This window comes from Lissotriton helveticus, chromosome 2_1, assembly GCF_964261635.1.
Source record: "Lissotriton helveticus chromosome 2_1, aLisHel1.1, whole genome shotgun sequence".
NCBI lineage: Eukaryota > Metazoa > Chordata > Amphibia > Caudata > Salamandridae > Lissotriton > Lissotriton helveticus.
In genome coordinates, this window is record NC_136059.1 from 162,401,865 (window position 1) to 162,417,441 (window position 15,577).

At 44.0% G+C, this 15,577-nt stretch overlaps 1 protein-coding gene across 2 annotated transcripts in view; it reads left to right on the top strand.

The window, feature by feature from the left end:
• Window positions 1-14,596, top strand: part of ATOSB (atos homolog B) — a 436,391-nt gene extending 421,795 nt beyond the window's left edge. For both annotated transcript variants that reach the window (XM_078674669.1, XM_078674668.1), the window contains one exon: window positions 9,236-14,596. In XM_078674669.1, coding sequence (XP_078530795.1) covers window positions 9,236-9,389 — 154 coding nt within the window. In that variant the 3' untranslated portion in view covers window positions 9,390-14,596. The remainder of the gene's footprint in view (window positions 1-9,235) is intronic.
• The last annotated feature ends 981 nt before the right edge of the window (window positions 14,597-15,577 follow it).

The following is a 15,577-nucleotide window of genomic DNA, read 5'->3' on the forward strand; positions in this document are numbered from 1 at the left end:
AACGCCATCTGCCTACACGCATCAGAACTGCAATTGCAAAATCTCCAGATCCAGACTTACACCTCGGGGTATTCATAAGGTGCGCAATATGCAGTTAAATAGTCTCTACCAGAAAAAGCATTACTAAGGGTAAGTGACTTGTTCATCTTACTGGAGGTTGGTCCCAATTAGACTAGCACTAAAATATTCCTCACAGTCGGACCTATGGAAACAGTGGAAATCATAATGACTTCTAAAGAACAACTCAAACACTGCATTCCTTATTTATCAAATACGTTTCATGACACCAATCCAAGATACAAAACAAACAATACCAGTATACTTTCTCAGATACTTTCATAATTCACCCCTCAATGATCAATTGTATATTTCAGCTTTGACCTTATGTGACTAGTCGACCATCACATTTTGCTTTGAGAAAGTCTCAAAAGAGGGGATGAAACTCGTGTTGGCTTCCCAGCCGCAGTTCAATTTGTTAACGTGTTTTTATTACATTTGTAACAACATATACTCTTCACTGAGTACATAACCCGTAGTGGTGTTACTTTTGTGTACGTTAACATAAAGCATAAACTATTGCAGGTACAGATAACACACTGGCCTCCTGTTCATAGCACAGGCTTACCCAGACTTCAACTGTGCATGACATCAACAGAAGTGGGAAATAAGGAAGGACACTGGGAAAAGGGGATAAGGATTGCTGTCGCAGCAGGGCACTTATGATAGCACGTATATTTAAAAAAAAAAAAGAAATTCACCCCTTGGGGCATCTTGGCGCTCAATAACAGGTGCTTTTAGAACAATGGATAATTGAGCCCGACATAGAGGGAGTCCCCTTTCTTGGCCCAAAACAACCTGACTGAGGCAACAGGAACCTTCTATTGTATGCAGCCCATCAGCAAGCGGTTACTGGGATCTAGTGTCATTAGCTGCTCAGATTCATGAAGAGTAGATCCCATTCAATGATCATCGATGTGGAGCACTTCCGAGTGCGAAGGAAGTGATGAGCCGTGCTCTCCACTGTGACCTACTTTGTCACTTCCCTCAACCACATTAGCATTTGCCTGGGCTTGTGATTTCTGCTGCATCGCAACATTTCTTTATGTCAAGAAGGTTGCCAAGTCTATAAATGTACAAGTAGCCTTATCCCATTTACATCTTTAATTGTTCATTTTACTACAGGACTCCGAGTGTTCTGTTCTTACAAGCTGCTAGTTGTACCTTAGTTTACATGCATCATCTAAATAACATATATTTCCAAATGTTTTAAATGGCAACCAAGTGTTAGCAAATTGGACCATTTTGTCATTGCCAGGGCCGTTAATCTCTCCACTGCACAGCTATTGGTGACTATTTCCCGCCATTTGGACCTTTGAGGGAGCACGGTTTTCCCAAGATTGTTCAATAGTGATTTTTGCAGCTAAAAGATGTCAACAAACTACCCCTGGGGTTTGTGGCTATTCGCTATCCTCACCAGAGTCCTCTTCGACCAGCGCAGTGAATCCAAATGACTGCCCTACTGCTCTGCCTGATAAAGGTCTACACACATTGATGTGCTTGGAAGAGGATGTGCTCTTCTGCTTGCTTAGCTTAACGCCCTTCAATCCTTTGGGATATGGCGAGCGAGATCTTACAGCAGACAGGGCAGTAAAGACTGGTGCAGCACCTTCTATAATACAGATCACATGGGCACATGTTTTTTATTCGTGCAGTCTGAAGTTGGGGTTCCCTCATTTGCATGGGTGTGTATCCACTTTCAAGTGCCTTTTTTCTTGTGCTGTTTTATCAACCTAGGGGAGAACAGGATGGCGGGAGGAGCCCTAAGGAAGTTGGAATGCTCATTGTAGAGTGTATGAAGGTCTAAGGGACTCCCTGGACATATGGTACAAACAGATGCAACACACGGTGCACTTAACTGCAATGGGAAGAGCATTTGTTTCCAGTAATCCAGTGCTCTGTCTGGGCTTTCTAGGGCTCAATTTCTTTATTGTGGTGTTGAGAGTACATCGACGGATACTGGATGACCCTCAACCCTAACCTGAGATGTGACCCACCAGAGGGGTCTCAGAAACTCCAGGAAACCGAACTTTTTACACTTGCCTTCATCAGAACTCAAAGCAGAACTGGAGTTGTGATTGATTATAGGATATGGTTACTTGTCACACCTGGTTGGACTGAAACTTTCCTGTCCAACCATTAATCGGGCAGCAATCTGAAATAATCAAAAGGCAGCATGCAGAGCTTTATAGAACTCTTTAATACACTAGTTTATAAATAGTAGTAGCTGCAAACTGTGAGTAGTTGGCCTGGCATATGCTGTCCACTATTCTAGTGGACACCTTGCACCAGTTCAAACAACCCTTATTGATGGTAGGTTTAAAGACAACCTATATAGAAAGCTATCCTAGTGGTAGCTGTGGAGAGCAGCCTTCAGGCTATGTCTTGAAGGAATGTAAAGCAGCTTGTTTTACCAGTCTAGAATCTCAAGAATGACCAAATGAAAGGAGAACCACACCAGGTGTATGTATAAAATATATGTATTTATTATAAACACATCAAATTACAGATTAAGGACACTTAGAAGAGGACTTGGAGCAAACCCCTTTAGAACTAGGCAGTTCTAGAGTCAATACCCACGGGAGCACCGGAGTACTCTAGTTACCTCACCAGGGAAGCCGGGTGCATAGGTGTCTTTTGATGTCTGGTTTCGTCGTTGATTTCAATGGTGAGCTGCTGAAAAGTGGCGACCAAGTGGAAAATTGTCTTGGTGGATCCAAGGGTGATTCGGAGATCTGAAGAACCTGAAAGCAGAGGGGACAGAGTCTAGGTCACTAGCCAGTGACCAGGAAGGCGATGAGAAGATGCCAACCGATGTTGGGTGATTTCAGGTGAAGAAGATGAAGCTTGACTCTTCAGCCATGATGACCAGGAGGCGTCGAGGATGACCAGGAGCTGGATTCGAGCTGTCCCGCGAAGGATGTTGAGTGCTGCGGTGTCGGTTTTCGGATTGGACCCAACAAGCCTTGGCAACAGCAACTCATGCAGAAAGCAAAGATTGGCTTTGGTGCAGACCAGAAAGGTCTGAGGACTCATCCTTTGGAGGGGAGTCAGGGCACGTCTGGAGCAACCAGGAAAGCCCAAGAAACAGAAGAGTTACCTTTGTGGGGACCCACTAGTCGACGGACCAGGGATCGATCGCGAAGGAGCCTCGAGCGGAAATGCTAGAAGAGGCCCGCGGAACACTCTTAGAGTGTAGGCCCACAATCTTCGGTGAAAAAGGTGCTCGGGGCTTGGACTACAAGTAGGCCAAAGCACAACTTCGGGAAAGCTCGGAAGTCGATGCACTTGCAAATGTGCCCGGTTTCCAGGAGTTCCGGTCCCACATCTCTCGTGAGGGCAGCGGGTCTCAGCTTTGCTGGGATCTCGTGTCGGCATCTGAGAAGTCTGGAAGTCAGAGTCCTGAGTCGCAAATCCATCGGGATCTGGCGGGAATCTTGGAAATGCAAACCGGCAAGATCCTTCTTTGGTGCCTGTTTGAACAGGGAAGTCACTCCTTGACCCCAAGGGAGATTCTTCCATCTTCTAGACGAAATAGAATGTCGAAGTTCCAGGATATATTTTGCAGAGTTTCATCCAGGGTAATCTAAAGTCCTAAGGACTGGGTTCCTATACTTATACTAAGTTTAGGGGTTGGACTTACTCTAGGGACCCACCTATGGGTGGATCCAGGGAGGGGGTGGTTACAACCCTTCCCCTTTGTCCAGTTTTGCGCCACAGCAGGGCTGAGTGCCCCTGCAACCGGTTTGAACTGGGATATGCACAGTGACAACAAGTGTGCCCCCAACACTGTCTGAAAAGCATTCTGTGAATGCACCCACCCAGCCCCAATGTTATGTTATGTTAAAATTATTTGTAAAGCGCGCTTACACCAAGCGGTTTCATAGCGCTAGGAGCGGGAGGACGGCAGCTGAAGGACAGCAGAAGCTTTAAGCTTGTGAGAACAGAAGGGTTTTGAGAAGTGATCTGAACTGGGTGTAACAGGTTACAGATCTCAGCTCAGTCGGGAGGGAGTTCCAAAAATGGGGGGCCAGAAAGGAAAATCTGAGACTGCCATGTTTTTTGCGTATGAAGGTGGGTATCGTAAGCAGATTGAGGTGGGAGGAGCGGAGTTCACATGCAGGGACATAGCAACGGATCCTAGAAGAGATAAAAGCAGAGCCCTGACCAGCAAGGGCTTTGAAGATGGTGCAGCCCAATTTAAATACCCAGCGTTTGGCCACCGGAAACCAATGAAGGCTCTTCATCAGGGGGCTAACATGTTGATGCTTAGGTTGACGGAAAATGAGCCTAGCTGCTTGTTTTTGTACTAGCTGTAAACGGCGAAGCTGATATGCTGGGATGCCAACATAGAGTGAGTTCGCATAATCGATGCGAGAGGTGACCAGGGTGAGGCCCTCGGTGGTCAGGAATCTGCAGATCTTCCGAATTCTGCGAAGGTGGAAAAAACAGGAAGATACCACTGCATTGATTTGAGGCTTCAAGGACAGGTCGTTGGAGATAATGACCCCAAGGCTTTTCACAGTATCCACAGGGTGAGGGGGGGGGCTGCCCAGAAGTTGAGGCCAAAAGTTGGAGTCCCAGGGGTTGGCGGCACCTCCAGTCAAGATGAGCTCCGTTTTGTCAGGATTAAGTTTTAATTGGTTGGTGTACATCCATTCGCTAATGGAGGTCATGGTGGATTGAAAATTGGTGACTGATGTGTTGGAAGAGTCAATTTTGAACACCAACTGGAGGTCGTCGGCGTAATTGAAGGTTATGGCTGGGCTGTTGCGTAAAGACACAATAAGGGGTTGCATGTATAGATTAAACAAAAGGGGCGATAGGGAGGAGCCCTGGGGAACCCCACAGGTCAGCCTGTTTTTTTGGGCCGAAAAGTTAGCCAGACGGACTGCCTAGAATCGCTTATGAAGAAAGGAGGAAATCCATCTGAGGGCCAGACCAGGATGCCAGCCAATACACTAAAGCCTGTCTGAGAGGTGGTTACACCGCCCTGTGACAGGAAACCTATTGTCCAGGCCTCCCCTGATGGAGTTTCGTCCAGCAGTAGGAGGTCAGACTCGCTGCAGCATCCATTTTGTGATGCTGGGGCTCTTTTAAACTATTACCGGTCAGGTAAGTGTGTACATGTCTTCTCCCTCTAGAAAGGTGGAATTCTACCCCCACCGCCAGAACTGGCGGGGGTAGAATTCCAAAGTGTTTGACACCAAGCACGTCATGTTTCCATGCGGCCATTCCAAAGTTAGCATTAACCATAAGGTTATAATGCACTTAAGGGTATATGGTCTGGCTGCATCACCGAACAGCTACAGAGAAGTGATTCCGAAAGCTGCAGAGGCATCCTGCTCCTGCATGGGCACCCTCTCACACAAAACCAAGCACTCTGCCTTCAGGATTGATAAGGCCTGCCATAGGAGCGACTTATAGGTTTATATGTGTCAGTGATATAAGGTAGATATAGGTAACCTATATCTCAGTAAGGGGTGCATGCACCACCGTACCCAGGCTGCAGTAGCAGACCTGTGGTGCCATTTTGGAAGGCTTCCCAGGGGTGGCATAATACTTGCTTCAGCCCTTGGTAGGCCTCTGGGGTATCTATGCCCTTATTACCTAAGGTACCATGTACTAGGGACTTACAAGAGTAACCCAGTAACCAATCTGGAGTGTACCTAATGTACATGCAATCAATTTGGAGAGGAAGCAGCTAGGCTGGGACCCTGATTAGCAGGGATCCCGGCCAAACTAAGTCAAAAACCATCAAAACACCAGGAAAAAAGTGGGGGCAACCACGCAGTAAGATTCCACCTTCCTACACAACCCCCCCTCCCCAAACGAAAGGATATGAGGCTAACCGTGTCCAGGTGAGCCTTTATTGACTAAGTGGTACAAAAGGGGGTGGTGATGGAAGGAGCATCTGAACCAATCAAACACTCACACCCAGTCAACAGATCTGGGTTTAATCCATCACCGTGGGAAGGCATGGCTGGCAGTTCGGGCTGGACTGTTCCCATGAGGCACAGGGTCCGACTGATTTGCATATGGCCATGTCTGAACTGGGGTGGCAGAGTGGGCTAAAGAACGGTGATGGATTAAACCCAGATCTGTTGACTGGGTGTAAGTGTCCGATTGGTTCAGATGCTCCGTCCATCACCACCCCCTTTTGTACCACTTTGTTCGCCATAAGTTGGCAGGGTATGCTCAGACGTGAGTCCCTTGCTCACTTTGCCACTGGATTAAAGCAAGCCGGGCTGAAGACGGCTGAAATGCCAGAAACCGGTCTTCGGTAGCTTATTTCCGGTCCAGGGAAGGCATGGCTTGGCAGTTCGGGCTGGACTGTTCCCATGAGGCACAGGGTCAGACTGATTTGCATATAGCCATGTCTGAACTGGGGTGGCAGAGTGGGCTAAAGAACGGTGATGGATTAAACCCAGATCTGTTGACTGGGTGTGAGTGTTTGATTGGTTCAGATGCTCCGTCCATCACCACCCTCTTTTGTACCACTTTGTTCGCCATAAGTTGGCAGGGTATGCTCGGACGTGAGTCCCTTGCTCACTTTGCCACTGGATTCAAGCAAGCCGGGCTGAAGACGGCTGAAATGCCAGAAACCGGTCCTCGGTAGCTCGTTTCTGGTCCAGGGAAGGCATGGCTTGGCAGTTCAGGCTGGACTGTTCCCATGAGGCACAGGGTCAGACTGGTTTGCATATGGCCATGTCTGATCTGGGGTTGCAGAGTGGGCTAAAGAACGGTGATGGATTAAACCCAGATCTGTTGACTGGGTGTGAGTGTTTGATTGGTTCAGATGCTCCGTCCATTACCACCCCTTTTTGTACCACTTTGTTCGCCATAAGTTGGCAGGGTATGCTCAGACGTAAGTCCCTTACTCACTTTGCCACTGGATTCAAGCAAGCCGGGCTGAAGACGGCTGAAATGCCAGAAACCGGTCCTCGGTAGCTTGTTTCCGGTCCAGGGAAGGCATGGCTTGGCAGTTCGGGCTGGACTGTGCCCATGAGGCACAGGGTCAGACTGATTTACATATGGCCATGTCTGAACTGGGGTGGCAGAGTGGGCTAAAGAACGGTGATGGATTAAACCCAGATCTGTTGACTGGGTGTGAGTGTTTGATTGGTTCAGATGCTCCGTCCATCACCACCCCCTTTTGTACCACTTTATTGACTAAGTGGCCATATAAGGAAGTACCTGCACTAGCATGGGCACCCTCTCACACAAAACAAAGCCCTCTGCCTTTAGGATTGATAAGGCCTGCCATAAGAGTGACTTCTAGGATTATATGTGTCAGTGATATAAGGTAGATATAGGTAACCTATATCTTAGTAAGGGGTGCATGCACCGCCTTACCCAGGCTGCAGTAGCTGACCTGGCGTGCCATTTTTGAAGGCTTCCCAGGGGTGGCATAATACTTGCTTCAGCCCCTGGTAGGCCTCTGGGGTACCTATGCCCTTACTACCTAAGGTACCATATACTAGGGACTCACAAGGGTAACCAATCTGGAGTGTACCTAATGTACATGTAATCAATTTAGAGAGGAAGCCGCTAGGCTGGGGCCCTGATTAGCAGGGATACCAGCCAAACTAAGTCAAAAACCATCTAAACACCAGGAAAAAAGTGGGGGCAACCATGCAGTAAGATTCCACCTTCCTAGACAAACCTTAAACTCTGTAACTTTAGTTTGTCCATCTAGAAATGAACAGCAATTGGTATAAGTTCATCAGAAATCCTTTATTAAAATGTGTTTAATTGCCGTTATTAAACATTGATACAACATGATCAGTATTACCCACTCCATATATATCACACAGGTTTGGTGCACTCCTGTAGCATAGAGGACACATTCAGACATTTAGACAGACCTTGGATCTTTTGTTGTAAAACATGTTAAGTATTTAGGGTAGAAATAACTCCTAAAGGCCACTTTACATGATATTGTCTTAGTATTATTTATCCATTCACAAACTGGCCAAATGCCTTTCAATGTCTAAAATGGAATAATCCAAATCTAGTTCCTGTCTTACATGTTTTCTACGTTAGAGATATTTGCTTTTGACAAGAACCGGTAGAGTGAACAATCAATATTTTGTGTTCTGTCATGGAGGCAAGTATGTTAGCAGCATGCCTGTAAAGGTTATTGTAGTGTCCTTGTCCCAGTCACAATACTGCTTGTCACATATGGGGCCCGTAGGAATGTGGCGCTTTTGGGGTTGGATTCTATCCAATCGTTTCATGTCAGTTGCTGGAGCTACGGGGTGGTGTGAGGCAGCTCTGTCCGCAATAAAACCTCATGTTTACTCACCATTGTGGACGTGTTTCATATGGATCACCACAATTATCCACCATAAACCAGCATGTTTATGTTAGATCTGTGAGCTAATATCAATTTGGGCACAGAAGTTCCAGTGTACTCCTCATAACTGTGTATCTCCAAAGCATAAGATAGTTGGCGTCCTCCTCGTAAAAGCTCCCAAGTTCTAGTGTAGTGTAAAATGGCACCTATGTAACCAGAATATGGGATCTGCGGATACAGCCACTCGGGTGTCGCACCTCAGCTTAAGACAGTACTGAAATCATTCTTAAAGAAAAGTGGAAACTGGGGGTTTGCAAGCACCACTTGCAAAAACCTGTTCGACCAGAGATTTTGGAACTCACAAATTTTAAAATTAAAGAAAACCATGAAGGCTCTGTATCCCTAAAAGCTAAATAGTCTCAACAGCCACTCTGTGTGAGCGAATGAAGGTTTAGTTACTGATTCAGGTACCACTGATACTATCTGTTACTCTAACTGTAAGTTACGCCCCGTGTTGGACACCAGATAAAGAGTAGCAATAGCTGTTTGGGTAGACCATCTGAAAAAATGGTTTCTCTAAATTATGACTGCTGCTTCCCCCTCCAACTTCAGGCGAGTAGCATTTTTTTTTACAGAATACTTTGATTGTTGGAAAACTTTTCTGCAAATTCTTGTTTTCTTTTCAATAATTGACTTACCGCATGTCACTCAAACTTGGACAGAGACGCTATCTTATTTACTCTTCATTACTTGACACTTGTCATATCTCTTACCCAATGTTACTGCTACTCGGGGTGTTGATTTAAGCAGCGGTAGATCTAGGATTTGACATGGCTTCATAACTAGCCCATCTCACTGTGATTCTAATTTCTTCACCAGGTTTCAGAAGTCCAAGTCCGGGAAGATCTATCTTCACGACGATATCAGGCTGCTCTTCTCCCGCAAGTCCATCGAAGTGGATTCTGGGATCCCATATGAGCTCAAGTCGTTCACCGAGATGCCAAGAAACCCCAAGTACTCACCCAGGATGTGACCCCTGGAGGTCCCTCACCACAGACTAAAAAGGATTTCATAAAGCTGTGGGGGAAATGAACTAAACTGTGAGACCGCAATCCAGAGACTGATTTCCCCTGTGGACCCCTTTAAAGCAGCACAGCTGTGAGCCCCCCCACTTTGCAGTTATTATTTATTGCCATTCCTTCAACCTCTCCCTACATCCTTCGGCTGATGCATGGCGTAAGCCCCTTCCTTCCCACCAGGGGCAGCAGCGTGGGCAGATCTTACCTGGAAGCCTCGCCCGGATACCTTACTAATAATTGAGCCCTTATTTTTGCCGTTCAGTGACTGCCCCGAAACCTGGCAGGCTGACCTGGAAACCCGTTCTGTTTTTTTTTTTTTTGTCATTTATTTATTTATTTTTCAAAACAATCTAATCATACATGTGTCCGGATCAGTGATATGAAGTGAATCTCTTTTTTTTTATTATTATTTTAACTATTTAAAAAACAAAGTGCAGCCTATATTGCCCTTAATCCTTTTTGGTATTTACTACACAGTCGTCCTTTTACTCCCGCAACATCTAGATCCGCTCCCTGCCTGGTTCCAAGGCTAAATACAAGCTTTCGATGCTAAGGAAAATGTTGGGGGTGAGAACCCTGCTGTACGTGTCTGTGTTTAATCATCTAGCTGGACAGCAAGGTTTTCAGATCCCTAACACTTGCACGTGGCCTATTGTTATTAGGCAGAATCTCTGATTATGGGTCTTTCAGATCACATTTTCAGTGTGTTTTGCTCCTGTGCTTGGTCTCATGTTTTATCAAGCAATTTTGTAAGATCTGGATGCCTCAACTATTCAACACCTGTATCCACAAGTCCTCGAATTCTCTTATCAAAGCTCCCTGCTCTTTTGAGAGTATTTGGACCTATGACCTGACGACCGAGATCAGTGAACCTCCAACTCTGGAACTTACTTCCAAAATATTATTTTAAAGAATTAAAACATTTTTTTCTGCTGCTATGCAAATACTTCATTTAATCCAGTCCAGTGTAAACGAATCCGTTGTTCTCATTTCTGCACAAGATTTGCTTCCTCGCAGCTTTGAAAACCTGGTGTTTTTTGGCTAGGAAATCTGAGAGCTAAAAAAACAAAAACACAATTAAAATTTGGATAGACCAAAACCTAGGGTAAGATAGTGAGTGACCTCTTGAGTGGTATTAGTAAAATACTAACTTGGCAGGGTAATTGACTTTTCAAAGATGCCCTCTACTTTACCGTCACAAGCTTAGTTGCGGTAATTTACTGTTACAAGTTTATATTAATTTCCAAAATAAAAAAGCGGTCACACGACTCCAACAGCTAAGTTTACAGTCGTTGATGACTTTGTTATATCACATGCATCACGTGTAATGCAGGGTGGCAAGCAGCCATCACTATGAAATAGCCTCTCCTGGGTGTTCTTTTTCAGAATTGACGGTTTCATGGTGATTTTAAGCTATAAAGCACAATTTAATGTGCATTTATGAAAAAAGCAACAGTAAATTTTAATAACATTATAAGCACAGCAAGTTTTAATTCTAAGGCCGTTTTCGATTTAGCCAGTCACTATGGAATTTAAACCAAGCTTTCGTTAAAAGGCCACTTTAGTTCTAACATCTCTCCAATATGATTGTCAGAACTTTCCCCAGGTATTGTCCTTTTTAAGTAGGCTGTCAATGCAAAAAAAAAAATGAAAGTAAATTCTGCTAGTCTACAGACCATAATCGGTTATATATTACATTTTAGAAACCAATTCAAGTGCAACAAACTAAGGCATCCTCAGGAAACTAATAGTTCTTTTTTTTTTTCTTTTTTTTACGATTTGTTCTAGGTTGCAACATTGTTGTTGTCATCAGCCGTACACTTCAGGGGAGAATTTGTCATGCTTACAAGGCAAAATTCGTAAGTTTGGTAGGGAGACAGTTTGTGGGTCACTTGGCGTCTGATCGCGGATAAAATAGGTCATGATCTGTTTTACAGCATTATGTTCTGGCGGTTTGTGTTGTGGTAAAGGTTGTAAACAGTGCTATCGGGAAGAAGACAGTTTGGTGATGGCTATAGTAAAATGACGATTCTGCCACTACTCTGACAGTTGAGCTAGGGTAGTTAGGCGCGAGTTACAGCACAATGGCAATGCCTTGATTGGTCGCAGAGGTTGGTCATCTAGTAATAGGTTATGGTCACCATACAGAAATGACGTGACTGGCTAGATCTGCTGCACATTAGTTCCAGGCAGTATGGTCATATGTGGGTTTGGCTTGGACACACAACGATACAATCAGTAACAAAGATTAGGCTTCGGGGCACAACTGAGAACTACAGCACCATCTATAGAAGGATCATCTGACCAGTGATGGATTGTTTCAGTTTTCATAGGATGTAGATACCCTCAGCAGTAATAACATCCCCACCCCCATCTCTACTATTGGTTCACTTTGTGTTGCATTTAGTCACATTGTTCCTTTTCTCTGCCATGTTGTACTCCTTCTATCAAAGTACAACTTTTTCCCAAGGAAAATATGTTAGTTGTGTTTTCTATTGATTTAAGGCAGTCTGTATGCCAGAAATTGACTTAAAAAAATTAGGATAAATTTTTAGTCTGGCTTTCTATTTGCCCCCATAATCCCAATTTAGACCGAAGATTCAAACAATGCCCAAGCCAACAGTGAGCCTGTTTAGTCATTGGGGCATAGCGGAGTGCTCGGATACAATAAAGATACTAGAGAACCTTTTGGGGAAATGTAGATTGATCTTTCATTGTTTACATTGAAGCTGCCATCCATGGTAGTAACATTTATTGGTCGAAATTCCCATACACCGACAATCCCATCGCTAGTGGTTGGTTTAGCCACCTGGAGTTTGGATGCGGTTACAATATTGTTTCGATGTCTTAACATATCAAATACTTTTGTCATTATTTTTATTGTCCAGGATAATATACCGAGGCAATCCCACATGCAGTCTAATTAGTTAGTCATTGTATACTTGTTAAGGATTACGATAGAATGACACTGATCAGCATTGAGTCGATTCATCTATGGAAGTGGTTCTAGGTTAAGATCTGTTGACAATATCTCCTATGGAAGAACTATGGTCGTAAAGCAACCTGCTCATTGATCATTTAATCACTTATGATAACAGTATCATGAGTATGTTGACCAGGTTTTAAAGAAAGGCTAGACATTAGCGGTTGTCAAGGCTTTCTGAACCATGCTGACACCATTGACAGTGGGACTGAAAATTCATTGGAATCTAAATCCTTTGGGATATGTTGACGAGACACCAGGGTGTGCTTTTCTGGTTTCAGTCATCGAGTACCCCCCTCATTGCAGGTGACCAGTGGGGGCCTAAACTCATTGAGGAGTCTTCCGTTCTCAGCTAGTTTCAGTGTTTATTTGGTTTAGCACTTTACACTTTTGCTGTTTTTTCTACCTCCACTTTCTTTGTTATTGTTAACACTCAATTCACTAGACAGCCATCACAAGTTTGCTCCCCTTTTTATTACTTAATATAATGGTTGCTTGAATCATCTTAGAAGCTCCCATAGTTTTCCCCCAACCTTCTCCCTTCAACCCTTAAAATCAAGATTTTGGAAATGGATTTTAGGTTTATTGAACATCGAATCGCATTGTTGTGGATTGAAGTTTTCACCTCCCGGATCAGTTTTCTGAATGAATTATTCCCAGTTATCTTCATGTGCAATGGATTAGCAAGACCTGAATATTTATAGAACATGTCGGTTGTTCATGGCAAGGCACCGATCAATGGAAAGAACTTTTCACTAACCTCGTGGTTTATGTTGACTTTAGGTTTGACATTGTGCTGGCTCTCTTTCTATCATAAGTGTGAGGAAGCACAAAGAGCTTTGAGTTTGGAGTTGTTAGTTAAGGTTATGACTGCATAACCTTTGACAGACTGCTGTAAAGCGGTTGCTAACTTGTAGATCCTATACTTTATAACCTTCCTTAGTATGTTTTCATGCTTATAAGAGCATGACTTGTTCCATCCTAAAAAATATAATTTTGCTCCGCTGACTAATGTAATTGCACAGATCATTCAGAAAGGTCTCTTACCGAGTGGTTCATGTTTTAGTTGCCCTGGGGTTTTAGGATTGTCTTCCTGATATAAATCATATGTACTCCAGAACACTGGACGGGTATTTGCACACCACCTAAGAGTGGTCTTCCAACTCAAAAGAATCCTACATCAAAGAATTTTATACATTTTATTTCAAATCCCCAACTCACTGTCTCACAGTGGCACTACTGGTACCATTGCAAGGCATTTCATTGTTGGTTCCCATGCGTTTCGATTGCACATAGAAACTGTAAAATGTGTTGGATGTTTGAAATGGGATAGGCCACATTTTTCCAAAATGCTGTTTCAGTTGGCAACATTATCCATGCAGGGATAAGGAGAGCCTGATTGAGGGCAAAGGGCTGTACCTGCTGCCTAGTTTGAGCTTCCTTCTTAAGATGGCCTGCCTGAGAGACACAGTGGTCTCCTACCTGAAGTATTGCACAATCGTTGTAGAGCTGTCGAAGTCACGTTTGCTGCTTCTGTGGCTTGACTCCACAGAGAGATGATAAAGCCTGATACCTTCCAGTGTTAGGCCAAGAATTGCCTCACTCCATGTTTGGAACAATCTCTCACCCCTGACCCACATCTGACCCATCCTAGGATAAGCTCTTCTGAAACCCTTACATTGTTCCATCATACTGTAGACCCTTAATATGTGTTGTCTGTTTCAAGTGAATGCCCAGTGATGGCAGCTGAGCCAGGATGCATTCATGAATGTTCGCTTGAAGGTGAAAAGCAAGGATTACAGAACTATCAATCAAAGCGCTGGGCATATTTCTCATGCTCTTAGAAGGAGCATGACTGGACACTGTATAAAAGTCTTGATCGACACCCAGACACCTCGCAGCTGTAGCATTTGATGAGGACGAGAATGGTGAAGTGCAGCCGATTCTTCTGGCTCAGCTTGTTTCGAGTATTTACTGACTACAGTGTGGCTTTTCTGTTATTCATTTGATGGCCTAGTTCTGGCTGGTGTCACATCTCTCAAGTGTTCCAGCTTTTTAGACATCCCTGATCCTAAACCTTTGTTTCCTGTACAATTTAAAATGTGCTGCTGTTTGTTTATAAAAATTACACGATTCAAGCAATAGAAAATGATGTAAAATATTAAAGTGAAAATTGTGTTTTGTGTCAAAGGCGTTTTTATTGATACAATGTCTTCAATCCCTGGTTATACTAAGGCCACTAAAGAAGTTGCCTATTTCCTTTCTCTTGTTTTTTAAATTTATTACAAAACTATTGATCCAGATAGTTGTAAATGGACCTCGATTGCCCGAGCGAATATCTGCCTCATAGTGCATGCCTTACATTGTAGAATAAATATATATTACATGGTTAGGTCAGAGTTACTGTTGAAACAGCATTATTGGTTTTCTAAGTAGAACGTTGGCATCATTAGAAGAATCTGCACAAAACTTTGCAAAAATAAGTAAATCCACTTTGGGTTCTTAATGCCAAGTTTTGTTCAAATCTCTCAAGTTGGGGCCCAAAAAGTGACTGTTAAAAATGGGGGTCTCTAGTTGGCAGAGGTAAGTACTTTTGTCCAAATAGGGACCCATGTTTCTAGTCGGGGTGAGGGGTATACACACTTTAGATAACCTCTGCTCACCCCCTGGGTAGCTTGGCACGAGCAGACAGACTTATCCCAAAGGCAATGTGTAAAGTATTTGTACACAAACACACAGTGATAGCACCACACCAGTTTAGAAAAATAAAGTATCTTTATCTAAACTTCACAAGACCAAAACTATAAAAATCCAACATACATGTAATACAATATGACTTTCCAAAGGTTTCAAGTAACTGGGTCCATAGAAAACTATGGATGCGTGATTCTACACAAAGTACCTGAAGATAGGTCAAAATTCACAAGGCCAAACAGCCGCACAGATGAGAAGCATAGAAAAACACAGAGATGCATCAATTCCTGAGACCTGGAGAGGCAATGCAACAGTTTTGCTGCACGCAGGAAAAGTGAGGCGTCAAATCCAGTCTTTAGGGGGTAACTGATGAGTCGACTCGAAGACGGTTCTGGTCCATGGGTGATGCGTAGGGAAGACTTGCTGCACAGGTGAGATGCGTGGAAATCCAGGAGGCCTTGGAGA